This window comes from Lacerta agilis, chromosome 2 (assembly GCF_009819535.1).
Source record: "Lacerta agilis isolate rLacAgi1 chromosome 2, rLacAgi1.pri, whole genome shotgun sequence".
Taxonomy (NCBI): Eukaryota; Metazoa; Chordata; class Lepidosauria; order Squamata; family Lacertidae; genus Lacerta; species Lacerta agilis.
In genome coordinates, this window is record NC_046313.1 from 80,000,733 (window position 1) to 80,028,597 (window position 27,865).

The 27,865-nt window shown below is 47.0% G+C and overlaps 1 protein-coding gene across 4 annotated transcripts in view; it reads left to right on the top strand.

The window, feature by feature from the left end:
• The first annotated feature begins 5,104 nt into the window (after positions 1-5,104).
• Positions 5,105-27,865, top strand: part of LOC117041800 (monoacylglycerol lipase ABHD6-like) — a 31,091-nt gene continuing 8,330 nt past the window's right edge. The window contains exons 1-6 of one of the 4 annotated variants that reach the window (XM_033141002.1): positions 5,105-5,199; positions 17,444-17,589; positions 19,986-20,142; positions 21,567-21,680; positions 25,085-25,217; positions 27,664-27,821. In XM_033141002.1, coding sequence (XP_032996893.1) covers positions 17,471-17,589; positions 19,986-20,142; positions 21,567-21,680; positions 25,085-25,217; positions 27,664-27,821 — 681 coding nt within the window. In that variant the 5' untranslated portion in view covers positions 5,105-5,199; positions 17,444-17,470. The remainder of the gene's footprint in view (positions 5,200-17,443; positions 17,590-19,985; positions 20,143-21,566; positions 21,681-25,084; positions 25,218-27,663; positions 27,822-27,865) is intronic. The other 3 variants (XM_033141003.1, XM_033141004.1, XM_033141005.1) reach the window with 3 other exon arrangements.

Consider the following 27,865-nt stretch of genomic DNA (forward strand, 5'->3'; position numbering starts at 1 on the left):
GATCTTCTGGAGATACGCTGCTGGGGGGGGGCATGCAAGAAAATGCCCATTTGGTGAATTCTGAACTGGCACCCCAGCTCCAGTTCTATATTTTGTCGTACCCTGCAAATGCAAATGAGCAGCGGCTCTGGCAGGTTTTCATCAGTTCCATTTAGGTGGCAAATCTTAGTCTTCCAAAATAGCTCTGGGGTCAAGGCACAAGCAACAATGAAAGCACAGATGTGAGTGTTCCAGAAATAGGCAAACCGAGGAAGATGGGAGCATTTGTGACAAAAGGAAAGCACAAAACATAACAAGTGGTACTTCAGCCTGGGAGAAATATGAAGGCAGAGCGACATGAACTTTAAATGGAAATTTGGTGTGTGCGGGGAGAAGACTGTGGAATACAAAATATGCAGCTTTCCATTGGATATTTTTAATTTGTATCTCGCCCTTGGATATTAATGATCATTTTACTACTATTTTTTATTTAGTTGCTAACATTAATAATAATAATAATAATAATAATAATAATAATGACATACCAATGACATATCAATGCATCAGAAGCTGGCAGGCATAACAGAGCATTGTTCTTGGCTCAATAAACCTGTGCAATGCTTACTGGGCTTTTTCCTTTTGTACAATGCCTGGCACTTTATGAGACTGGTTGCATTGCCAATACAGTGGTACCCCGCAAGACGAATGCCTCGCACAACGAAAAACTCGCAAAACGAGTTTTTTGCGAGTTTTTAGTTGACTCGCGAGACGAATTCGTCTATGGCTGTTTTTCGTAAGACGAATTTGTCTGGCGAGGTACCACTGTAAGCCGGCACCGGAGCCGCGCGGCGCCGCGTTTTAAGGCTGCAGCGAGCGAACAGCAGCGCGTGGCTCCGGTGCCGGTGCCAGTCAGGAGGGGGCTGTGGGATTGCGCCTGCCCACCAAAGATGGCGGGCGCGATCCCACAGCCCCCTCCCGACCGGCGCCGCGTTTTAAGGCTGCAGCGAGCGAACAGCAGCGCACCATAGCTGTGCTGTAAAGGCTTACCTTTTGGCTCCGGTTGGGAGGGGTGTCGTCCGCGTCCGCCATCTTGGATCGACTGCGCATGTCTGGCCGTGGGATCACGAGCCACGAGGACTCCCCAGCTCTCCCCAGAATTTCCGTGTACGATTCTATTTGTTTATTTCCCCGGAGCCACGTGAGTAGTACGCAGGTAAGTGGGGGGGGGGATGCCTGAACTTCACTTCACTAGCTTTACTTTAAATTTACTCCTGTATAATTTAAAGCTTGTAGGCGAACAAACATATTCCTTAAGACAGAGTCAGGAATGACAGCACACAAGGGGGTCTCTGTCAAACAATTTATTCCTCTTTTAGGATTATATAGAACATTACATAAGGAAGAGCTGGATAATAGGTTCCTTGTGAAAAGGGGATCAAAATTCTTTTTGGCAAAGAGAAAATTATCTCTCATCATAAGAATGATGATGCCAGTCGCTTACGCCATAGTTAATTGCACCTGGTAACCAAATAATTAGGAGCCTTAAACCTTTCAACATTTCTCTATCACTTTGGCTTATTGTCTCTCACACAAAGTTTCACACCTACTTAAAACTAGAAGTAAACACTTGCCAGGTAACATAGTGCTGCCTTGGGAAGATTATGAAACTGGTGGTGTGGCCTGCTTTTGTATGGAGTAGCCAGAGGCAGGGCTCCTGCATCTTCAATAGGAATGCAGAACAGGGAGTTATAGCAGATGAAGGTGTAGATTGTCAAGCAAACTCCACCTCTTCTACACAACTATCAAAGGTGCAAGATCCCTATCCCCCTTTTCACCTGGCTACCTTACTTCTGCTCATGGTTGGTTGGTTGGTTTCACTTCATAATAATAATAATAATAATAATAATAATAATAATAATAATAATAATATATTTATACCCCGCCCATCTGGCTGGGTTTCCCCAGCCACTCTGGGCAGCATCCGAAAGAATGTTAAAATACAAGAATCTATTAAACATTAAAAGCTTCCCTAAACAGGGCTGCTTTCAGATGTCTCCTAAAAGTCTGGTAGTTGGTTTTCTCTTTGACATCTGGTGGGAGGGTGTTCCACAGGGCGGGTGGCACTACCAAGAAGGCCCTCTGCCTGATTCCCTGTATTTTGGCTTCTCGCAGCGAGGGAACCACTCGAAGGCCCTCAGCACTGGACCTCAGTGTCCAGGCAGAATGATGGGGGTGGAGACGCTCCTTCAGGTATACTGGACCGAGGCAGTTTAGGGCTTTGAAGGTCAGCACCAACACTTTGAATTGTGCTCGGAAATGTACTGGGAGCCAATGTAGGTCTTTCAAGACCGGTGTTATGTGGTCTCGGCGGCTGCTCCCAGTCACCAGTCTAGCTGCCGCATTCTGGATTAGTTGTAGTTTCCGGGTCACCTTCAAAGGTAGCCCCACATAGAGTGCATTGCAGTAATCCAAGCGAGAGATAACTAGAGCATGCATCACTCTGGAGAGACAGTCTGTGGACAGGTAGGGTCTCAGCCTGCGTACCAGATGGAGCTGGTAGACAGCTGCCCTGGACACAGAATTAACCTGTGCCTCCATGGACAGCTGTGAGTCCAGAATGACTCCCAGGCTGCACACCTGCTCCTTTAGGGGCACAGTTACCCCATTCAGGACCAGGGAGTCCTCCACACTTGCCCACCTCCTGTCCCCCCAAAACAGTACTTCTGTCTTGTCAGGATTCAGCCTCAATCTGTTAGCCGCCATCCATCCTCCAACCGCCTCCAGACATTCACACAGGACCTTCACCGCCTTCACTGGTTCTGATTTAAAAGAGAAATAGAGCTGGGTATCATCCGCATACTGTTGAACACCCAGCCTAAACCCCCCGATGATCTCTCCCAGCGGCTGCATATAGATGTTAAAAAGCATGGGGGAAGAAGACAGAACCCTGAGGCACCCCACAAGTGAGAGCCCAGGGGTCTGAACACTCATCTCCCACCACCACTTTCTGAATTTATTTCTACTCCGCCCATCTGGCTGGGTTTCCCAGATGGAGCAAGCTTGTTTTTCCCTGTTCTCAAGGGAACCAATGAATTCAGAATAATTTTTATTAGTTTTCAATTACAATCCAATAATAGCTTTATTATAACAATACCAGTTTATAATACAATTATTAATACCAATCACTCAAATACTGAATTATATAATTTAGATAAAGTGGCTCCCTGCATGCTAGATTTGATGATTTGTTGATTTTCTTTATTTCTGCATTCCAAAATCTTATTAAATCTTATTAATTTCCATTATGTTCCGGTCATCATAACAATCCCTTATACAACAACTGCAATATTAATAATTTCTATTCATGTTGACACATTAAATGATTTATAAAACTACAAGTGAGGAACTCAAACTATATCCTTGTTCTTCCTGTGTGTGACATATCCTTGCTTTCCCTTTGCCAGCGATCTCCCGCTGTCGTGGGGACTGCTTCCATTAAGGCAGAGCAGAACTGGAATCCAAGGGAACCAATGGACTCAAGTTCCAAGAAAGGAGATTCTGATACCTGACTTCAGCTGGCTTCTGACCCGGACTGTTCGACCTCGGCTTATCTGACTGACTGCTGCACTTCAGCATGCCAACTTGTTGGCGCCCTAACACCAGTTAAACTTTGACCCATGGATTTCCTTTATTGGCTGTTTGCATTATCTTTAACAAATCATTCCAAAGGTTATTTCAGGTACTTCAAACAACCCCAATACAATGAAGACTGATAAGGCATTTTCAAATAGATGGTGGTGGTGTTCATGCTTTCTAAATGAGATCTTGAAAAGCCAGGCTTGATGGTAGATGTTTTTATAGTGGAGCAGCCTGAAAATCTGAGCAAGGAAGGTATTGGGTAACACCAGTGACATCATAAACCCATCTCCTCCCTAGGCAATTTTGCATCATTAAAAAAATTTAAAACCTTGGTGGAGGTTTTGTGCAAAGTAAAGTATTAATTTTAAAACCAGCAAAACTGGTTGTTACGTGGCAAGATTACTTATCTATGAAATGCCAAAGAATTCAACATCTATCATGGATTAATTGCTTCAAAGCTAAGAGACCAGCTCGCACCTACATATTCAACAAGGACATCGCAGCGAACAAGGCAGATTTTGTTAACGTACATAATTCTGGCAGGAAAGGGAGTGCCAATATAATAATGCACATCTAAAGTGAAACTGGACTTGGAACTCTGTATACAATTCTTGTCACTTCAGAATACCAGTTTCTGGAAAAGCACAGGAGGGGAGAGTGCGCTTGAATCCTGCTTGTGGGTTTTCCACAGGGAACTGGTTGGCTGCTCTTGAGAACAGGGTGCTGGACTAGATGGGCTGTTGGCATCATCCAGCAGCCCTTCTTCTGTTCTGACAGTTGTCTGGAAGAGACCATGTATGTGAAGTAATGTGGGATCTAAAAGTGCCAAAGTGCACCCCGATGCCACCTTACAGAAGTCTGTATTATATTTTACTGTTTGCATAATACGCAAGCCCAGGGATTTCTTTCTTTCTTTCTTTTTTTAGCCAGAGCTCACAGGACCTCAACTCCGGCACTTCTCAGGTAGGTGCCATTGCCATTCTCAGAGAACAAGGGAGAAGTTCGTGGTGAGCTCTGGCACCTCCTTTTCTAGAAAAAGCTCTGTTTTATCGTTTGCAAAGGGATGAGGGGGGAAGCATTGCTCGGGATGGGGCGGCGTGGAGGCATCCCCAAAGGTGCCAGGATAGCGTGAAAATGCCGCTTAATTTGAGCCAAAGGCGAATCTCTCCGCGACTCTGCACTAATTTTGGGTCGCATCCCAAGAATCCAGTAAGTACAGAACGCGGCGGGCTGATCCTTTGCCGCCTTTATTCCCCATCTCCGTCCATCGTCGTCGGAGCGCAAAGCCGCCTGGGTGGCATCGGCGTGACTTGTCGTGCGAGGAGGCGGGGAAGGGCCTTCTGTTGAGCCAACCCCTTTTCTGTCGGAGGGTGGGGGATCACGCGCGGCCCTTGCCTTTAAGGTTCTATCGACAGAAAAGAAAGGGGGGGGGGTGGCCAAAGACGCCTGCCGGCCGAGCCGAGGTGGTGGTGCTGGGGCGCTGCGCGCGCGCGCGCCGATTCCTGGGGTTGGACGCCCCCCCCCCCGCCGCGCAGCCGAAGAAGCAGGTGCAGCGAGGCGAGCGAGCTGGTGCGGCGCAAGGTGGTGGTGGTGGGTTGCATTGCAGAGCGGCTGGGGAGAGGGGGGGGGGAAGCCGGTGGGGAGAGGGGCTGGAGGGTTAACAGGCCGGCGGAGGAGCGGGGAGAGAAGACAGCATCCGCTGCTGCTGCGATGGAGTGAGCAGACTCACTCGGTGGAATGCAAGGCAGGCAGGCGAGGGCAGCCGGAGGAAGGCGCTGCGGCATCGCTTGCGTGCGGTGCGCTTCCTGCGTGGCTCACCCCCAGGCGCCGGTCGGTGGCGCATCGGGGACCGTGCGACGAGCAGAGGGCCCTGCTGTGTCACGATGTTGGGGCAGCGGGGGTCGGACTCCGGAGGGTCGGGCCGGAGTGACTCAAGGGCGCGCTTGCACAGCACAGGCACCCCTTGCTTGGATGCTGGGCAGTGCAGCAAAGGCAGCCGGGCGAGGGAGGGAGAATGCTTTCGCAGCAAAAATAAATGCCCAGGCCCGCCTATCTTCCTCGCTCGTTCTTTAGGCCAGGCAGCCCCCTCTCCTCCGCCGGACGACCGACCAATGTAGCTATGGGGTCGAGTGATCCGCCGGTTTGCATCCCCTCTGCCAGCGGACGTTTTTGCTGTGTCAGCCCAGTAAGCGGTGTCGCTTCTGGCGCATTCACACGGTCGTTTGGCATGTTGACTGGGATCCTCCTCGGGGAGCCTGCCCCCGTTGGACACGGTGGGGCTTGCAAGACTTGTAGTATCGGGCTGAAAGGCTTCAAAACCCTCTGTAGGTCCCTCTGGAAATTACTCCGTCGAAGGCACGCTCGCCTCTCCTTTGTTTCTTGGTGCGTTGCTGTCTGTTTATGCTCGGAGTGGCAGCTGTAATCTGCTTTAGTGCTCGGAGGGCAGAATCAGGTGCTGATAATCGGCGGTTATTCCGGATTACTGGAAGATAGGTGTGTGTGATCTGATCTTATGAAGGACCCCCTGGTGACCCGCTTCTTTCCCCATGTCTGTAATGTCAGTGTAAAAGGTGCACTGGTTGTAGAAAGTAAGTTCGTTTCTTCTTCTTCTTCTTCTTCTTCTTCTTCTTCTTCTTCTTCTTATCCTGCATTACCACCCATCTGGCATGCGAAAAGCATCTGAAGCGTGCCTAGCTCTGTCAAATGACTTGGCATGTGTTTTGTGGACAGCTGAACCAAAGAGCAATAACACCTGGTACGTGGTACATTTCTGGTATAGAGAAAATGGAGACTATATAAAGTCCTGAATATTTGATTTTGCTATGTTGTAGGTAGGAGAGCCTCCAGGTTGCTATGTAGAAATCTGATGGGGCTAAACGAAAGTTTGTTTTTGCATTTAACCAGTAATGTGTGTCCCCCCACCCCATGCAAATAGCTGTGGTGATGGGGGACTGTGGTGGGAAGGATTGGGACCTTGCAGGCAGGGCTGAAAGGTTTAATCCTGCCCTAGCCATTATCATGACATTGCCCTGAAATTTTATGATGAAGGGTGGTTGAGAATTATTTTATATAAATCACATGTAAGAATCCTCTCCCTCACTGGTGTAGCTATTTGCATTGAGACGAAAATTCCCATCCGGTGCCAGTGTTCTTTAGGTTGCATGAATTCCACTCCCCAAAAATCCTGTTTCCTTATAGTTGCTTTAAAGCTGAAGAAACTAATTTCATAGTGTGGATGTAAAAATGGGTATGTTCTTCCATCTCCTCCCCATTTTTAAAAACTTGAGCTGCTTCCCACTCTGCGCAAGAAGTCACTGTGTGAGGGAGGGTATTTTCATCAAGTATGAGCAACAATGTATGCATTGCTAAATATGGTGGGCCTGCAAACACAGCCTTGTGTCTGCGAAGCCATATCCATTTGCCTCCATTGCTGTATGGAAGTATTGCTGTAATAGGTAAAGGTAAATTGGGACACAGGCGGTGATGTGGTCTAAACCTAGCAGTTCGAAAGCACACCAGTGCAAGTAGATAGGAGGAAGGTAAGCAATGTTTCTGTATGCTCTGGTTTCCATCACGGTGTTCCGTTGCGCCAGAAGTGATTTAGTCATGCTGGCCACATGACCTGGAAACCTGTCTGTGGACAAATGCTGGCTCCCTCGGCCTGAAAGTGAGATGAGCGCCACACCTCATAGTTGCCTTTGACTGGACTTAACCATCCAGGGGTCCTTCAACTTTTACTTTTTATTGCTGTAATGTGGTTCTTCTAGTGGCAAAATATCGGAGAGGCAGTGCAGCTGATTTTCGGCAATAAGCAACACCACCAGTTATGCCACCGCTGCTGCTGATAGTAACCAGGGATTGTGAAAGTAACCAGGCAGCGTCCCCCTGAATACCGATTGCTAGGAAACACCAGTGGGGAGAGAAACTGTTGCGCTCATGTCCCGCCATTGTGGCCAGCAGAACACAAGTAGAAAAGCAGCTACCTTGCCAAAATAAGCCTGCAGAGCAAATGGTTCTGGGTGATGCCAGCCAGGAATCCATGCCACATATAATAGCTGAAGGGGGAAAGGAACCTCCCAGTGCCAGCGCAAGGCAATTGCTGCATGGGACAAAGGACAATGCAGTGTCTCCCTACAGAAGGTTGTTTTTTGCTGCTCCAGAGAGGCGGACACGGGGCAATGGATTCAAACTACAAGAAAGAAGATTCCACCTAAACATTAGGAAGAACTTCCTGACAGTAAGAGCTGTTTGACAGTGGAATTTGCTGCCAAAGAGTGTGGTGGAGTCTCCTTCTTTGGAGGTCTTTAAGCGGAGGCTTGACAGCCATCTGTCAGGAATGCTTTGATGGTGTTTCCTGCTTGGCAGGGGGTTGGACTGGATGGCCCTTGTGGTCTCTTCCAACTCTATGATTCTATGATTCTAAGAAGCTGAACAGGCTGGCTATTGATTCTTGCCTCAACATTTATGATGGGACAACGCGCTCCATGTACTTGAGGGCATCTGTCTAGCTTGGGGGGTGGGGACAGGACACACTGCATGATGCACACATTTTTTGTTGTTGTCCTCTAACAGGAGAATGGCTAAAGGCCTAACAATAGAGCCGGCCTTTATATCTTCCTAGGCTTGGATGTGAACTTTGATGTATGCCAGGCCTAACACAGATATGTCTGGAATTCTCATGGCACAGTGGAGGATGCCACATTCGCTACTCCAATCTAGCCTTTTAGCCGTGAAAGCGCCACAATTTCAGCCCAGCGTTCTAATACGAAAGCAGTAAAATAATGTACTTTCTCGCAGTGCCCTTTTATTTATTTATTACTTTAAGAACGTTCTATTCTGAAGCCATGGCTGGAGGGCAGGAAGGTTTTGCCGCTTGATGGTTTGAGACTTTAATGGAGGACCATGCCAGCCCCGAGAAGACTAGAGGAAATATTGGATGCGGCCGAGAAAGCTTAATATGTCAGGGAGGATTTGTTTGGTTATATGTTGCTCACTGCACTGTGCGAAGAGGACTATGACGTACAGTTTCATTTTTGCAAAAGGGAAGAGAGAGGATTAATCAGATGGGTGTTGAGCCAAGAAGCATGCACTTAATTTTTGAAACAATATACTCTAAAAAAAAGAAAGAAAAGAAAGAAAAAATGGATTGATTTATCAAAAAATGTTGCTGGACTGGAAAAGACCCCTTGCAGTCATAGTAGATGAAGCCAGGCTTATCTGGCAAAGGATGAGGTGGCTTTTTATAGTCAGAAACTTGTTAACAACCAAGGAGCCAGAGATTAATCCACATGATTTCCTTATACAGTGGTACCATAGGTTACAAACGCTTTGGGTTACAAACGCTTTGGGTTACAAAGTCCGCTTACCCGGAAGTAGTACCTTGGGTTGAGAACTTTGCCCCAGGATGAGAACAGAAGTCGTGTGGCGGCAGCAGGAGGCCCCATTAGTGAAAGCGCATCTCAGGTTAAGAAAGGTTTTGGGTTAAGAACGGACCTCCGGAACAAATTAAGTTCGTAACCCGAGGTACCACTGTAATAGCATTTCGCCAACAGGAAGCCAGATGAGACAACATCCAATTCCAGGAGTGCTTTATTCATTATTACTGTATTATTACATATTTTATATCACCTCCCTCCCCCCACGTGGAGCTCAAAGTGGTGCCCATGGTTCTCCTTTCCCCACTTTATCTTCACAACAGTCTTATGGGGTAGGTTGAGCTGAGAGACTGTGATTGGCCCAAGGTCACTCAGTGAGCTACCGTATCTGAAGTTGCACAGTCTTCTATATGCCTCAAGTTTCTCTGAGAAATGCAAAACAAAACAAAACAAATTTCTTGTATAAAATCCATTCCCAAATCTACATGTTAGTAGCTAGAAATACAAACCTAAGTTGAAAGCGCTGAGTTAACATCTGAAGGATTCATATTTTAAGTTTTGATCATTAATAATTATTCCATTTATATACCACCCTTCCTCTTAAAGGATCCCAGCGCTGTACACAATGTAAACAATAGTGCTGGATAGCTCGGTTGAGCATGAGACTCTTAATCTCAGGGTTGTGGGTTCGAGCCCCACATTGGGCAAAAGATTCCTGCATTGCAGGGGGTTGGAGTAGATGGCCCTCATGGTCCCTTCCAGCTCTACAATTCTACAATCAATTGTTAGAATATGTAAAAAGTACAGTGCTAAAAACAAACATGGCAAAATAATCCTCATAATAAGAACATAGGAAGCTGCTTTGTTGTGAGTCAGATCCTTGGTTCATCTCACCCAGTGGCGTTAATGATGGCTACCTGGCAGTGGCCCTCCAGGAATTCAGGTTGGAGATCTCTGCCAGCCTTACCTGGAGATGCCTGAGGTTGAACCAGGGCCCTTCTGAATGCAAAGCAGGTGCTCTGCCGCTGAGCTATAAGAAGAGAACAGTTGAATTCCAGAGCCAATGTATGCCCCAAATGCCTTGTGAGAAGCTTCCTGCAAAAAAAAGAAAAGATTAAAAGGTTGCATGCTTAAATTTCAGATTAAGCAGTAGGGGACCCAGGTGAGAAAAGGGGATAGGAATCCTGCACTTTTAATGCTTGTGTAGATGAAGAAATTTCAGCAGAGTGTAGGTGGCTATTTGAAAGGTCCCAGGAGATGAAGCAATTACTAGAGGATTGGGATTTCCAATTATTCCCTGGCTCTTCTTACTCCTGTGCGTAGGATTGCCAGCTACTTGGGGAGAGGGGGAAAACTGTCTTGGCCTCCTCATGTGCCTTTAAAAGCGGCTTGAGTTGCAGAGAACAAGCAAGACAAGCAGATCAAATGGTTGTTAAAAACCCAGCTACAGGTCCCACATCAAGACCTGCCAACTGGTGGAAATGTTTTGAACGCATCTCCAAGGGAGTCTCCGGTTTAAATTGGACTAGGACTGTACACAGGGAAAAATCTCTTTCATAGAAAGGTTTTAAGGAGGATGGTCAGATCATTGCTAAATAGGAAGATAAGTAAACCGGTATGTTGTAACTGTTTGTTGTAAGGTTACATGAAGGACAGCAGTTAGATTTGATAGTGGGTGCTGGAGGATGGGGTTAGGGGTAAGCCGTGAAACAGCAAAGTTTGCAGCTGTCACCAAATTATTTAAGGTGGTAAAAAAAGAAAAAGGGACAGCAAGGATTATGGCTCATGGCTCATGGCTCATGGCTCAGTCGGTAGAGCATGAGGCTCTTAATCTAGGGATTGTAGGTTTGAGCCCCATGTTGGGCAAAATATTCCTGCATTGCAAGGGGGTGGACTAGATGACCCTTGTGGTCCCTTCCAACGTTACAGTTCTAAGGAGCTCTCAAAGGATTGTTCCAAACCAGAGGAAAGGATGTTAAAATGGCAAATGTGAGTCAGTGTAAGCAAATGTAAAGTGACGCACATTGGGGCAAAAAAATAAAATAAATCCAAACTTTGCATATATGCTGATGGGATCTGAGCTGGCAGCAACTGACCAGGAAAGAGTTCTTTGGGTTGTGGTAGGTGGCTCAAGGAAAACATTGGCCCTATGTGTGGCTGCTGTGAAAAAAGTGAGCTCTTATATTGGAGATCATTAGGAAAATAGTTGAAAATAAATCTGCCAATGCCACGATGCTCTTATACAAATCTGTGGTGCAACAGTGCTTGGAATATGTGACCAGTTCTCATCACTGTACTTCGAGAAGAATACTGCAGAGCTGGAAAAAGGTGTAGAAAGGAGCTTCTATGAGGATATCATAGACAGAATCTTAAGAGCGGGAAGGGACCCAAGGGCCATCTTGTCCAACCCCTTGCAATGCAAGAATCTCGGCTAAAGCATCCGTGACAGATGGCCATCCAACCTTTGCTTTAAAAACTGCAAAGAAGGAGAGTCCACCACCTCTCGTGGGAATCTGTTCCACTTCCAAGCAGGTCTGAAAGTTTTTCCGAATGTTTAATTGGAATCTCCTTTCTTGTAACTTAAAGCCATTGGTTCGAGTCCTACCCCCCAGATCAGGAGAAACAAGCATATCCCCTCTTCCATGTGACAACCCTTAAGATATTTGAAGATGGCTATCATATCACCTCTCAGTTTCCTCTTTTCCAGGCTTAACATACCCGGCTCCTTCAAGTGCTCCTCGTAAGGCTTAGTTTCCAGACCCTTAATTATCTTGGTTGCCCTCCTCTGCGCACGTTCCAGCTTGTCAACATCCTTCTTAAATTGTGGTGCCCAGAATTGGACACAATATTCCAGATGTGGTCTGACCAAGGCAGAATAGTGTGGTACTATTACTTCCCTTGAAGTTCCCTTGGACACTACACTTGATGCAGCCTAGAATAGCATTAGCTTTTTTTTTGCTGCTACATTGCACTGTTGACTCATGTTAAGCTTGTGGTCCACCAAGACCCCTAGATCCTTTTCACATGTACTGCTAGTAAGCCAGGAGTCTCCCATCCTGTATTTGTGCATATGGTTCTTCCTGCCTAAGTGCAGAACCTTACACTTGTCCCTATTGAAATTCATTTTGTTAGCCTGGGCCCAGTACTCCAATCTGTTAAGGTCACAGGGGCTTTGCTTGGCTCTTGGTGACAATGGTCCCTGAGCAAAACTCTTAAGCTTTGCTTAAGAGGGGAATGGACATGGTTGCTCCTTGCTGGACTTCCGATCCTTCTTCCACAATGGAGGCTCATCCTAGGACTCTGCCTGGATCTTCTCCAGAAGATCCAATCCTGGCACAACTACTGCTTCAGTTCCCTTGTTCTCTGATATTCTGCCTCAGGGATGCCTCACTTTCCCCCATGACCAGGGATTACATCACTTGAGCTTCTGTATCCAAGTCTTAAAGGCCATACCTTTGGGGGCAACCTGTAATGTAAAAGGAATGGATTGGGGCCTTCATAATTAGAAGATAGCAGTTGGGCAGGAAACATGTTGTCAATAAAAGTAATTACAGTCATACCTTGGGTTACGAACGCTGTGGGTTGCGGCACTCGTGCATGCTCAGAAGCGCAAAATGACGCCATGCGCAGAAGCTCCAAATCACGTCACATGGAAACGCGGCACTTCAGGCTGCGAACGCTGCGGGTTGTGAATGTGCCTCCCACATGGATCATGTTTGCAACCCGAGGTATGACTGTATTAGGAAATAGGGGGGGAACCCTGGTTTATTGATACCTGCAATTTGCCATGCTTTCCAAGTCTTCATTCCAATACTTTTTCAAAAGTTGACATTTCTCTGAACTGTAGATTGTGGGATTTGTCTTGAAGTTTTTCCTGTTGATCTACTGTGTTCCGGAAAATGCTTGTTAGTTATATGCTGGTAAAATCTACTTGCATACCTAACTTAAAGCTTTGCTAATATCCAGTGTGCTTCATATGCAACCAGTGCTGGTTTATAACAGGGATGTGAAACCTGTGACCCTCCAGATGTTGGGCTGCTGGGAACTGGACTTCAGCAGCATCTGGTGGGCCACATGTGTTCCACTCCTGATTCGTAAAACTGGAAATGTGTATTAACATGTGGAAAAGATCTGCCCAATACAGATCTAGATCTTCCTGTAACTTTATGGCTGCTTCTCCTCAATACACTTTCTTTGGGTCTGAAGTTTCTTCCACGATCCTGTTCATCTCCTGTAACATCCCTGCTTTACTCTGAGCAAGTCAGGCAGTTACCTGCAGTTATCGCAACTGCAAGCATTTTAATCTGGCCTGCTGTCCCAGCATTTCTGGATGCTGCCATTTATCTTCAGTTTGCTGAGCATCCCTTGAAGAAATTTGCTGTGTAGATTATGTAATGCATCCCGAGAGAGAGAGAGAGAAGGCGGGGGGCGGGGGGCGGGGAGATGCACTGAACAAGAATCTGCTGACTGCAATGAAAAATACTCTGCACTTATTGGTCAGAGTTGTAGAATGATGTACCTTGGTGCTCGTAGACTGAAGAAAATTTTGATACAAGAAGTTAGAAGAGGAAACATTCACAGGAATCACCAGGGAGGCAATAGCTGAGTTCTGCCCATTACAAGTTAGATGCATCTCCTGTGTGTGTACATGGTGCCTTCAGAATGTGTTCTGAGTTGAGGCTACTTTCAGGTGTGAAATGTATTATACCTCATTTAGCTATCTCTGGTCTGTTACTATGTATTCCCCATTTCTGAGCAGTGAGATGCTTGTAGCTTTTGCTCCATTTAGAAATATCCACGCAGTGGCAAAGTAGAAGTAAGCAGTTGCCTATACAGTGGTACCTCTAGTTACGTACTTGATTCTTTCTGGAGGTCCGTTCTTCACCTGAAACTGTTCTTAACCTGAAGCACCACTTTAGCTAATGGGGCCTCCCGCTGCTGCTGCGCCACCACAGCACGATTTCTGTTCTTATCCTGAAGCAAAGTTCTTAACCTGAAGTGTTATTTCTGGGTTAGTGGAGTACGTAACCTGAAGCGTATGTAACCTGAAGCGTATGTAACCAGAGGTACCACTGTAAAGTATATGCAGGCAGCAGATCTACCCATCCTGTACCAGATTTCCAGAGATAAAGAGAGAAACTTCTGCACTTCAAGATGCTTCACTTTCAGGCAATCCTTAATTCTCCGTCTCCTAGTTTCCACACCTCATTCAAACTGCAAACTAGTTTCAAACTGCTTCGCTATTGCTTCCCCAGAGCTGGAGTGCCCACTTCCTGGAGAGGAATTCCCAGCAATCTAGGAAGGGTTAGCATTGTTTTGTTCCTGTCTATTGCAACTCACCAGTTGGCCATTCATAGTGATCAGGATGTATCAACTTGTCACACACTCTGTACAGTACATTCAGTACTCCTGGATGCTGCTTGCATCAGACAGAGATATGGTTTTGTTAAAAAGATGAGCTGGCATGGTTAGCTGTTGGCCTGTGTGATAAGGGTTGCACCAATTGTTTTCTGAGCCTTTTTGTGTTTCCAGCACATAAAAGCTGCCCTAGTATCCTTAACATAAATCTAGAGGGAATATTATTTCAGAATAAGAAACTTCAATGTGTCCAGAGGGAGATTGTTTGAAGAAAATATCTGACATTTCTGTGTTTCCTTAATCAGTTCTGGTTAATATTACTTGAGTAAGCAGCATTGTGCATTTAATTTCCAGATGCTTCTTTGGAAATGTGATTGAGAATATTCGTATTGTGAATATTCATATTGTGAATTGAGTTTTTATATAAAATGTGCCAGTGGGTTTGGGGCTTTATTTATGCTATGGGGAAGATATTCTAGGAATGCAGCTTTATGCGATCTCTATGGTGGAGAAAGCTACACTTGTTGAATTTCCGCTTTTGATGTAGTGTTTAAATTGTGGGTAGAGAACCCAGTGCCCTTCCAGGTGGGGTTGGACTCCATCTCCCATCAGCGCCAGAGAACATGGCCAATGATCATACAAAATCTGTTCAGCAAAATCTGGAGCGCATCTGGGTGGGAAAGGCTGCTCTAGGAAGCCAGAAGAGAAATTATCTGTGAACTGGAGCAAAATGTGTGCTTATAGAATAGAATATAATATCTTTATTGTCAATGTACAATCTGTGTACAATGAAATTAACTGAGCCTCCCCCCCCAAACACTCAATCTCATTGAACTCTGTGTGCTTGTCGCACAACACACCAACCCCGAAAGTCAGTTGCACTACATTGTTTTCCGTTCAGCAGCCTAACAGCCCACGGATAGAAACTGTTTTTTAGCCTGTTGGTACAACTGATTATACTTCTATATCTCCTGCCCGAGGGTAGAAGATTAAAGAGGTGCTGGTTGGGGTGTGAATCATCCCTGAGAATTTTTCTCACTCTCCTAAGGCAACGATCCCTTGCGATGTCATCTAGCAGGCTCAGGGGACAGCCCATGATATCATGTGCTGTGTTCACCACCCTCTGTAAAGACTTTCTGTCTGTGGCTGTCAAGCCAACATACCACACTGTGATACAACATGAGAGGGCACTTTCTATTGAAGGAGGTCATCAATTGTTGTTTAACATTGTTCTTTCGCAAGACCCTGAGAAAATGGAGTCTCTGTTGGGCCTTCCTAACCACCTGAGTTATATTGTTTTTCCAACATCATCTCCTTTGTCTTGCTAATATTCAGGTGCAAGTTATTCTCTAGGCGCCATGTAGATACTTTTTGAACCTCCCCCCTGTACGCTGATTCATCTCCACCTGTAATTAGACCCATTATGGTAGTATCATCTGCAAACTTAATAATTACAGTGGATGGATCAGATGAAATACAGTCATATGTATACAACGAGTACAGGTAGGGACTCAGTACACATCCCTGGTGGGGTGCCAGTGCTGAGCTTCAGGGAGGTAGATGTAACAGGCCCAATCCTCACTGTTTATGTCCGATCTCTCAGAAAGTCTTTAATCCAGTCACAGATGGTAGAAGGTCTAGTTCCATCAGCTTTTTGATAAGAATGTACAGAAGGATGGTATTAAAAGCCGAGCTATAATCAATAAACAAAATTCTAACATAATTCCCTGGTCTCTCCAGATGACACGCTGCAAGGTGAAAGGCTGTAGCTATGGCATCATCTGTTGACCTATTTCTCCTATAGGCGAACTGATGTTTATCAAAACCCGGAGGAAAACATGCCCTAAGGTGTTGAAGGACCAATCTCTCGAAGCATTTCATCACTACAGATGTTAATGCAATAGGTCTGTAGTCCTTTAGGCAGTTAGTTGCTGTTTTCTTTGGGACTGGGACAATGGTAGCTGCTTTCAAACACGATGGAACACAAGGCCTCTGCTTCCACATCATCTTCCTTCTCTCCAGTCCTTCTTGGACCCACTCTGGCTCTAGGAGAGGCCCAGAAGCATTGGGAAGGGAAGTCCCTTTGCTTTCCTGAATGAGTGGTGAGGGCAGAAGTCAAACCAGGGAGCCTAGATTAGTGCTGGTGTTGGTCCTTCTCTTTCATTGCTGGCCTCTTGCTGCCGTCGCCACCCATCCAGAGTAGTGGAGCCTTGGAGATATCTCTGGTTGCACTGCTGTGGGCTGCTAGCAATGGAAGAGAAGCATTGCCACCTGCAGGACTCTGGGTTCCTCAGGCCGTTTAATGTTTTCCCTTTCTTTCCAAGCACTTTGGGCTAGGAAAGAGAGAAAATAATTAAGGTGCTGTGGGGCTTAGAGTGCTACAGGTGGAGGTGCTCCTCCTACATCACCCATTGACTGATAAGCCTGCAATCCTTGATACAAACCCTTGAAATCTGAGCCTTCTTTTGTACTGTTCCATGGTGAAGATGTTTAATGACCTGGGGGAATATTCACTTCAGGAGACAGTTTGAGGTCAGGAGTTGCTAAATGGCAGTTGATTCCAACTGTGCTGATTGGGCTTTGCTGTCTCACCTTTCCCTCAGCTGCAGCCTAGTGGAATGAAATTAGTGATGTCATCAAGATTTGCGTTTCTAGATGTGGAGATTTGAGTCGGGCTCACTGTGCTCACCTGAAGTAGCAGACTCTGGAGTTCTTCTGTGGCTCAGACCAAAATCTGAGCCAGAGAAGTATTTCCCTCTTGCCTCCAGTACCATCAGAGGCCACAGGGAGAGGGAATGAAAGGAAGAATGCCCCCCGTCCTTTTTTCTCTACAGCCACTGACTCTCTTCCTGAAAATGCCCCCCCCCCAAGTCTCCTTTCCTTGATGCAGTTGCATTTGGTCTTAGAGCATAACTGGTGAGAAATGGGCTGGAAACCATCCAAGGGGCATTTGCAAGGGTAGAGCAGGGTTTCAAAGCATTGTTTGTGGTCTTGAAAAGTATCCATTGCATCCTGGGATATACTTGCCTTCTGTCTCTCGTTCATGATTTCCAATGCTTATAATTGACCATTTTTAAAATCTATTTTTGCAGTTGAGGTAGAGCCACCAAGAGAACAAAATGGACCTTGATGTGCTGAACATGTTTGTAATAGCGGGAGGCACCCTGGCTATCCCAATTTTGGCATTTGTGGCATCCTTCCTTCTGTGGCCTTCAGCACTGATCAGAATATACTACTGGTAAGTTGTTCAGAATCCTGGCTCTGATTGGTGTTGCCTCCCTAGAAAGCCTACGTACTTCCAAAAAAGTTTGCCACAATTAGAGTGAATGATCAATAGTCATATATCTATCTATCTATCTATCTCTCTATCTCTCTATCTCTCTATCTCTATCTCTATCTCTATCTCTATCTCTATCTCTATCTCTATCTCTATATCTATTAGTCCCAATTCTTTCGGCAGCTGATTGATTGCAGCCTATTTGTATATGATGTTTCAGGAGCCAATTGATCAATGCCAATTATCCAGATTAAGGAGGAACCTTCCACAAATCGTGCCATAACGGAGGCTCATCCATGGTGGGGGCACACTCTAAGATCGGTCCCGTTCTGCCTTCCAAATTGGCAGACATGGGATTGTGTGACACTGCAGGATGCAGTGAACTTCCTAGACCCCACTGGAAAACATCAGGGGGGTTTATGCCTCATTCCCTTCCTTTCACCTGCCTGAACTCCTTCGCAGCCCCCAGAGGGGCTATGGAGAACAACCACTATTGAATCGTGGACATTGCCAGAAACCGAATGATCAATAGTTCTTAACTTCTGAATGAGCAGTACTGTAGTTGCAAAGGCTTCCTTTCCTTGATCCTTCTGTTGTTTAGACTTCATACAGCAACTCCCCCAAAAGTCAAAGGTCTCCTTTGGCAGTGGCGTCCAATGTAGCACGGTTAGTTCACAGTTGGAAGAGGTAATTGGACAAAGCCTGGTGTGCATGCTTTGGCCAACCCGATGCTCTCCATCTGTCCAGGAGCGGATGGGAGTTGAATTCCAAAACATCTGGAGGGTGTCAAGTTGACGAAGACCGACTTAGAACCATTTTGGAGCATGGAGCTCCTTCAACTTGTCCACTAAACTCGGACTGCCTTAAGCTGGCTAAGAGGATAGTGAAGCCTTTTCTCATCACCAGTGCTGATCAGATAGTGTTTGTTCCTAAGCCTGCTTCACATATTCAACTAAACTGGCTCCTCTCTAGGCATGGCATGGAAGTATGAAACACTTATGCACTCTCACCATACCTGTGGTGTTGCATGATCAAGCATATAGACAGAAAGTTCACAGTCTTTCCCCCCGACCACCTCCTGAATGCTTCATCTGTGCATACAGCCTCCTCATAGCAACACAGGAAGATGCCTTTCACTAAGTCAAACTACTTGTCCATCTAACCGAGTATACTGATTTACTTTATTTATAGGAGTGCTTATAAGCTCCTAGTAAATATGGCAATGTACACTAAAATGCCGTAACATAAAACACAAGGCCAACGTACTTCTTAAAATACATGTATTTTCTACTCTTCTGGTAGCAGCTGTCCAGGGCCTCAGGTAGAGGTCTTTCTGAGCACCTGCTGCCTTTCCTCCTTTTTAAATGGGAGGTTCCAGGGATGGAGCTAGGGAACCTTCTGCATGTAAAGAAGTTGTTCAACTGCTGAGCCAACCATAACTGTTGTAGTGTATGTACCGGTATGTTGTAGGTTAGTGGAGTCGCACGCACACTCATTAACACTAGACTAGGGGATCTATGGCCCTCCAGATGTTGTTGGACTCCATCTCCCATCAGCCCCAGCCAGCATGGTCAGGGATGATGGGAACTGGAGTCTAACAACATCTGGAGGACCAAAATTTCCTCCCTGCTTTACAACTTCCTTATTATGCTTATAGAGGGGCTTGTAAGTCTACATATGTATGTATGTATAGATGCATAATCTTTCTTAACTGATTTTTAGATCCCTTCCTGTACAGATGGTTATTGCGGTGGCTGTTCCATTAATGTAAATGCTGCTGGGAGAATTCTGCATTATCTTATTACCAAAACATGCCTTTGTCGCCTGTTGCTAGGCAGGCCTTTATTACCCCGGTTACTCTGGCTGACTTGGAGGATTAGCTCCCCATGGGCACAGATGTCATTGGTTCATTTCTGAGTGGGGATAAATTGCTTGCCAGGAAGGTTCATCAATCAGTAAAGCTATTTTAAATGCCTAAGCAGGGGAAATTGTTACAAAGGGATTAGAGTGGCAGCTCTGGTTGTTTCAGTAAAGGGGGAACTGTGGAAAAGATTGGCGCAAGGGAAAGTGGGAGAGGATCACATTGTGATTTCACAACCTTGTGGGAAGGAAGGCATGGGATGCCAGGGGCTGCAGCTCAGGCTGTAGCTTTCACATGTGGAAAGTCCCAGGTTCAGTTACCAGGTAGGGCTGGAGAAGACTGCCTGTCTGACACCGGTTCAAGTTCAAGTGTGGCAGTTGCTCTGCGGTCTCCTGCAGGGGGAGCAGGCAGTGGTGTCTTGAATTCATTGCAGAAATGCTTTGCTCTCATGCTGAGGCTGCTGCATTGCAACGCTTCTCCTTTGTCCTGCTGTCAGGTACTGGCGCCGCGCCCTGGGCATGCAAGTTCGATACGTGAACTACGACGACTACCAGTTCTGCTACTCCTACCGAGGGAGGCCTGGCCACCGGCCCTCTGTGCTCATGCTGCATGGATTCTCGGCCCACAAAGATATGTGGCTTTCTGTAGTCAAGGTACACTTCTCCTTCTCTATGAGGAAATAACAGTTTCACCTGGGCGGGACTGTTGATATTTTCACACCCCACACCCCAATTGCAAGAATCTGGTGATCTTGTATTATGAGAAGGAGGGGGTGGAAACTGCTCTTCTGTTCTTCCAGACTGAGTCAGGGAGAGAGACTCTTATCTTTGTAATGATAAGATGGCTGAGTGAGAACTGTAACACTCATGCAAGCCAGTAGATTATGTAGTATGTAGTATCTCTTAGAAATAAAATAAGGCATGCTTCAAATCTCCACAGCTAGTCTTCTGCGTTCGTACTTTGCTAAAGGCTTCTAAAGTTTCTGGTGCTCACAATGCACAGTTGTGAGTCCACTGCACCAGGACCTGTTATCCGGGATCGGAAGGTTGGTGAAGGTGCTCCAGTCGCCTAGCCCAGGCGTGGGCAGGACTGGGTGTACTGACAGGGACAACGTTCTGCTCTTGGGCTAAGTTGCAGCCAATTCCAGTGTGCCCTTGTCACTTCTCTATGACTGATTTGTGCAGCATCAGGTGTGTGTATTACATCCCAAATTTGGAGAATCTGCGGCCCTCCGTATGTGGTTAGGCTCCCATCAGCCCAAAGTTCAGGGATGCTAGTAGTTCTAATGCAGTAACTCCCGGAAGGCCACAGGCTTCCCACTGCAGGCCAGGCCCATGTGAATGTCTTCCTTCTATCAGCGCTGCTACAGGGGAAGTACCCATGTGATATAAAATCTATATATTAGTGTGCCAGCAGTGGGTTTGTGCTATGAGCCATGCTGAAAAAGTAAGGGGTGAATCAGCCTTGATAAGTTCAAATGGTCCACTTGGTTGGGATCATGCCTGGCTTTCACCATGGGAAAATATAGGTACCATTTTCCTGGTCACCCACATGTTCAGTGTGGAAAGCCAGCTGCTCAAAATGAGCATCCCATGGTTGTCCCTGTTACTTCTGTGGAAAGTTTGGGCTGTCACACTTCTGCATCTACTGCGGAGCCACCTGTGCTCAGAGTACTCCTATTTTCGATCCCTGTGGGGCTGCTGCTTGCTAACTGCAAATGAATTATTGTGATGAGATTGGGAGGGGGGGTTGCTGACTTGCTTACTTTGGGATTAGCCTAAAGTGCATTTTAAAAAATATCATATGCTGAGGACATTAGGATTCACACAAAAGACTTTGGGGTAACGGGATGTGCGCATGCTTCTCTCCCTCTCTCTTTTATAAGAATTTTCTTCATATATTTTAGCTTTTAAGGAACAGCTTGCATGGGGCCAGTGTTAATACAATTCATCTGTTGCCAATGCAGTGCTTGCTCAGCTCCACTTCCACATAATGGCAGTGGTTGGAAACTTGTTCAGATTTGCTTCTGGTGTGATCTCTCCTCCATCCTAACCACACGATGCTTGTTTTTCTGCAGTTCCTTCCAAAGAACCTGCACTTGATTTGTGTTGACATGCCTGGCCATGAGGGTACCACTCGCTCATCCCTAGATGACTACTCAATCTATGGGCAGGTGAAACGAATACACCAGGTAATAAATACTCCAGAAATGACCCTGGAAACAGTTGGGATGTTCTCTTTGTTCCACCTTCTTGAGTCCATGGACTGATTCAGAACTCATTGTTTGGAGGTGACTAGTGTTTTGATGTGGAGAGTTTGGGGAAGATTAAGCAATGTTGTAAAGAGTGATGGGAGATGGGTTACAGCAAAACCCTAGAGATATATCCCAATATTTCAGTACAGCGACTCTCCCTTCTGAAAGCTTCCTTCCTTCCTTCCTTCCTTTTTGGCCAGCAGACATGCCAGCTATTTACAGTCTCAAAAGATTCTCTTGAGAGCCAGTGTGGTGTAGTGGTTAAGAGTGGTAGACTCGTAATCTGGTGAACCGGGTTCGTGTCTCCGCTCCTCCACATGCAGCTGCTGTGTGACCTTGGGCTAGTCACACTTCTCTGAAGTCTCTCAGCCCCACTCACCTCACAGAGTGTTTGTTGTGGGGGAGGAAGGGAAAGGAGAATGTTAGCCGCTTTTGAGACTCCTTTGGGTAGTGAAAAGCGGGATAGCAAATCCAAACTCTTTTTCTTCTTCTTCTTGTCTGCATTCTGACTATCAAATCCTTAATCTCTTTAATTCTTCACATCCTGTCCTGTGAAAATCAAAGTCCATCAGTGATTGAAAGAATTGGCTTGCAGGTTGTAAGGCGACTGTCTGTTTCCTCCTTTACAAAGGGAAGAGCTCCCATTTGAAGGGCTGTCTGCTAAAAGACTGGCTTAAAGAGAAAAAAATCAGGAGAGCAGAAAGGGCCTTGGCATTACCCAGTGAGCACCTGCACAGCAGACTCAGCCACCAGGCGTACAGGATGTCTAAACCGCCAGGCATCACAGCTTTCCATCCTATGGCAAGATGGATAGATTTTAAAAATTTAAATTATAGCAACTAATTCTAAACTTGCATTTATACATATACAATCAGCACATGGTAATTTATGTAAATCTTTTAGCGTTGGCGTATTTCCCTTTTCCCTTTGGTGATATGTAAGTGGCCACCCTTCTTACTGGGTGAGTAGTCAGTTCACATATTAACTGCGGGGGTCCTCTGTACAGTGGTACCTCTGGTTACGAACATAATTCATTCCGGAGGTCCATTCTTAACCAGAAACCGTTCTTAACCTGAGGTACCACTTTAGCTAATGGGGCCTCCCGCTGCTGCCATGAAATTTCTGTTCTCATCCTGAGGTAAAGTTATTAACCCGAGATACTACTTCCGGGTTAGCGGAGTCTCTAACCTGAAGTGTTTGTAACCCGAGGTGTTTTTAACCCAAGGTACCATTGTATTCCAAAGGAATTGAATTGCAGAACACGGCTAATATCTTCCTGTCCCGTCCCCCTAACATTCTGAGTTATGAGAAGTTATCAAAGAAGTAGCTTCTTTGCCTTGTAAAAATGGCCTCCTCTTTTCTGTCAGCAGCTGAGCTGCTAATATGTGGCCCGCTTTGTCAGACTTGTTCATGCTCTCAGCATTTTCGTAAACACAAGTGAATTAAATGTATCAAAAAGACAATTCAGAGCCAGGGTCTGAGAATCAGTGGACAGTCATCAAACTCTTTGCTCGCAAGCTTTCCCTCTGGTAAGATGTTTGTTTTCAGTTGCTTTGGGTCTGTTCATAGGTTGTGCTGGTTTTCCTGTCTGTCCACTGAGCAGTGTTGAAGGCCGCTGTTCTGAACCCCTGGGGACAGAAGCCCCATTTGCCTGAGGGCTAAAACGAAGGGTGAGGAGGGGCGCACACACAAGTCCCACCTACAATGTCACTGTGGATGTTGGGTGCCTGTCAAACCTTTCCATGTTGGTCACACACGCCCTGAAGGGAGATTGGAGGAATCAGGGTCGTAGCTAGCCGCTGGGCTGCCGGGGGCGGCAAGCCCAGCGACACCCATGGGGGTGTGGCGTCGCTCCGTGCGCATGACGTCATGACGCATGCGCACGGAACAACACCTCCGCGCGGGCCAGTTGGCCCGCCCCTCTCCCGCTGTGCTCCGTGAGCGGAGCCATCCCGGGGAAAGGAGAGGGGTTGGGCCAGCGAGGGGGGTGTCATTCCCCTCGCTGGCCTGCCCCTGTCCTTTCACCCCCGGGCTCCCAGGTGACGGAGGGAGCGGCAGCGCGTGGGAGTGGTGGGAGGGGCCGTCGCTTGTCACCCCACGTGCCGCCGTTCGTTCCGTCGCCCCAGGAGCAGCAGCACCGCACACACTGTGCGCTGCTGCTCCCACGGCGACGGAGCGAGCGGCGGTGCGTGGGGGTGACAAGCGGCGGCCCCTCCCACCACTCCCCACGCACTACCGGTCACCCCGGGAGGAGCAGCGCTGCACGGATGGGGTGCTTGCTCAGCCGAGCGAGCACCCCGTCCGTGCAGCGCTGCTACTCCCGGGGTGATGGAGGGAGCGGCGGCGTGTGGGAGTGGCGGGAGGGGCCGCCGCTTGTCACCCTGTCACTGGGGGCGTACCTCCCCTACTGCCCCTCCCCAGCGACGCCTCTGGGAGGAATCATCAGAGTTTACTTAGAATCCTCCCTGTGATCAGGAGCCTTGTCTTAACAGGGTTCCGGATCTCAAGGATTCTATGTTCATTCCCTCAGACACATGTAGACATCCTCGTCAGGTTTTCTCTCTCAGCCTGGAAGGGAAGGTCTGAAGTGAAGCTGACTTTCATGGGGATGTTGGGGGTGGGGGCTTCTTTGCGCATCCCTCCCCTCTTTTAACTCCACACGCACCGAACATGCCTAGAAGCCCCCTTCAGACCTTCGTGACTGATGAGCAAAATTCTCCTGTGGGGATGAGGACAAAGAGGATGGGGTTGTGTGCGCACACAGAGCAGAGTGTCAGACTAAGACCTGGGAGACCAAGGTTTGAATCCCCACTCACCCATGAAACTCACTGGGTGACCTTGGCCTAGTCACTGTCTCTTAGCCTAACCTACCTCACAGGGTTGTTGTGGGGATTCAGTGAGGAGGGGGAGAAGCATGTACGCCAGCTTGGAGGAAAGGTAGGATATAAATGAGATAAATAAACACTACCCTTTCCACATATTTACTCTGAATACCTGAAGAGGGTTTTGATGCCTGTTTTTAGCTTTCCCTGACCTAGGATAGGATTTAGCTGCTGTTAAAATTGCTTTCTCTCTCCCCAGCACAGTTAAGCCAGTCCCTCCCCCCTCCATAAGCAACACTAATACTTTCTTAATACTACTAAAAGAAGAGCCAGGTAGGGCACTGCGCATAACCTAACTTCCTCTGGGCTGCCCCTTAACATCTGTTATGGTGCTGAATCTCATCCGCTATTACTTGTGTGAGTATTAATTTCCAAGCCAGTTCCTCTCACCTCTCCCAACTCTACTGCAATTGCTGCCTGCCCCATAGTAACCTAAGTGTTGCTTTTTTATCTTTTCAGTTTGTTGAATGTATCAACCTGAACAGGAAACCCTTCCATCTACTTGGAACTTCCATGGGCGGAAATGTTGCAGGAGTTTATGCTGCTCAGTACCCAGCGGAGATCTGCAGCTTAAGTCTTATATGCCCTGCAGGTGAGTGCCACAAATGAACTTCGCCTCCTGATGCAGGAGATGTGTCCACAGTCCATGTGTCTGGTGAATTTAAATACTCAGGGTATGCACCAACCACAGGAGTTGATTGGTTCCTGACCTGGTGCTTTGGATAACAGTCGGCTCCTGTCAAAGGTGCTTTATCTGCCTGGTGGAATGGCCACCTGACATGGATGCTTTAGTTGAGATTCCTGCATTGCAGGGGGTTGGATTAGATGACCCTCAGGGTCTCTTTCAGCCCTATGATTCTGTGATTTGGGCTGCGGTCAGTCTAAATCCCCTTCTTTTTGCCACCACCACCCGCCTCCCAATTCTCAATTCTGCTTTTGACAGAAGTGAATGAAATTTGCAGACCTCGTAGCTGCTCCTGAGTGGCTAAAGCCTGCCAAATTATAAGCAAATATGTCCAGAGGGTGTTGTTCTGGGCAGCTTCATTCTCCCCTACCCCGCTTTTAAAAGGAAACCTCTAAAACTTTATTTTGGATCAGAATTGGATAAGTCCGTAGACAAGGACACTCCTTCTGAAGGCATGAATCCTGCCAGATTTCAGAAGGATTGCCACAGGGGTTTCCCTGAAAGGGTAGCCTTTACAGTTTGGGAGTGCAATTGATTAACACCTGTCAAGTTGCAAACAAAAGAGAAGTCCAGGGGTGTTTGTTCTAGGTACCTTTTAAAGTCGATTGTGGAGGGAACAAAAAGGGATTGACTTTTTAGGTCAGATCATTCCCTCTGATTAATTTGTCAGCCACAGTGAGGCTCTTCTTCCTGCTCTCCATTCAGGTGTTTGCTACCCCTTCCCACATCTCTCCACCCAGATGTTATTTTTTCATAGGGTAGCCTGTACTTTACTTTTCAGAGGATGCTAATATGAACCTTTCTTTATGTCCGGATCACTGAAGCACCGCAAAGTGCTTCAGGGAACCCAGCTTTGATTTGTGCTACCTCATAGACACCCCACTTCATCCCTAAGAAGCTGCCAAACCTTCCAAGACACATCACTTTGGCTCAGGATCCATCCAGCTTTGCTCCACACCTCCTATTAAAAGCTAGAATTAGGCTCAATGTTTACAGGTTAAGACACTAGGTAAAAGCAGCATTCGTGTGCTTGCTACCTTGGCAACCCACGTGCCCTTGTAGTTCAGGGCAGGCCTACACCACCACCACCATTAATACCCAATACACCCCCCCCCCCATTTTAAAATGGCACTGAATATCAGTCAACCAAAGGCCTGGTTAAAGAGGAACCATTTTGCCTGGTGCCTAAAGGTATATAAATGGCCTTGGCCCAGTATACCTGAAGGAGCGTCTCCTCCCCCATCGTTCAGCCCGGACACTGAGGTCCAGCGCCGAGGGCCTTCTGGCAGTTCCCTCACTGCAAAAGTGAGGTTACTGGGGACCAGGAAGAGGGCCTTCTCGGTAGTGGTGCCCGTCCTGTGGAACGCCCTCCCATAAGATGTCAAGGAAATAAACAACCACCTGACTTTTAGAAGACATCTGAAGGCAGCCCTGTTCAAGGAAGTCTTTAATGTTTGATGTTTTATTTTGTTTTCAATATTCTGTTGGGAGCAGCCCAGAGTGGCTGAGGAAACCCAGCCAGATAGGCGAGGTATAAATAATAAATTCTGATGCTGATGCTGATGAAGGAGCCAGGCAAATCTTCCCGGGGAGAACATTCCAAAAATGGGGAGCTGCTACAGAAAAAGGCCCATTCCTGTTATAACAGACACGTGGCTGTTATTGGAAAGAGCAAATCTGTGTCTTAACTACCCTCCTCCTAATCATAATGTCAACGCATCGAAGTGCTGAGCATCCTGCAGGCCCTCCACCAGCACCCAGCAGTGGTTGGGAAACGCAGCTCACCATGAGTCTGAGTCACCCTAGATGAAAGGTGGCTGACACGGTATCCCCCAGAGCAGGCATAGGCAAACTCCGGCCCTCCAGATGTTTTGGAACTACAATTCCCATCATCCCTAGCTAACAAGACCAGTGGTCAGGGATGATGGGAATTGTAGTCATCTGGAGGGCCAGAGTTTGGATCGCTGAACTCCTGTAAGTTCCATTCAATGGCCAGGGATGATGGGAATTGTAGTCCAGATACATCTGGAGGGCCTCACCCTGGCTATCTTTGCCTTTGATATCCCAAGAGGAATCCAAATGCGCATGAGGTGCGTTGGTGACGGCCATGTGTGCAACTCAATGTGTCATTTCACCCTACGTGACGAACATGGCGGTTCTGTACTTGGGAGGTAAGATTAAGTCAGGTCCTGACATCCCCCACCCCCCCTCCTTCCTTGCTTGTGACTAAGAAATAATTGGCATGTTTTCTCTGGAAGGATTGTTGGAGGAATTAAAGGCTTGTCAAGGCCACCTACCTATTGCGTTGCCTCTGGTGCTCAGCATATGGCTGTTCTTCTCTTTTTTCCTGCAGGGCTGCCGCCTGTCGTGGAAAGCAAATTTGTTAAGCTGCTGTGGGAGCTGAAGGAGTCTGAGTCCCTCAGCCAGATTCCCCTGATTCCATCCACCCCGGAGGAAATGGCAGAAATGTTAAAGCTTTGCTCTTACGTACGCTTCAAAGTGCCCCAGCAGGTGAGAAGTATGAATGGCAGAGGCGCCCTTAATTGGGAATCTTC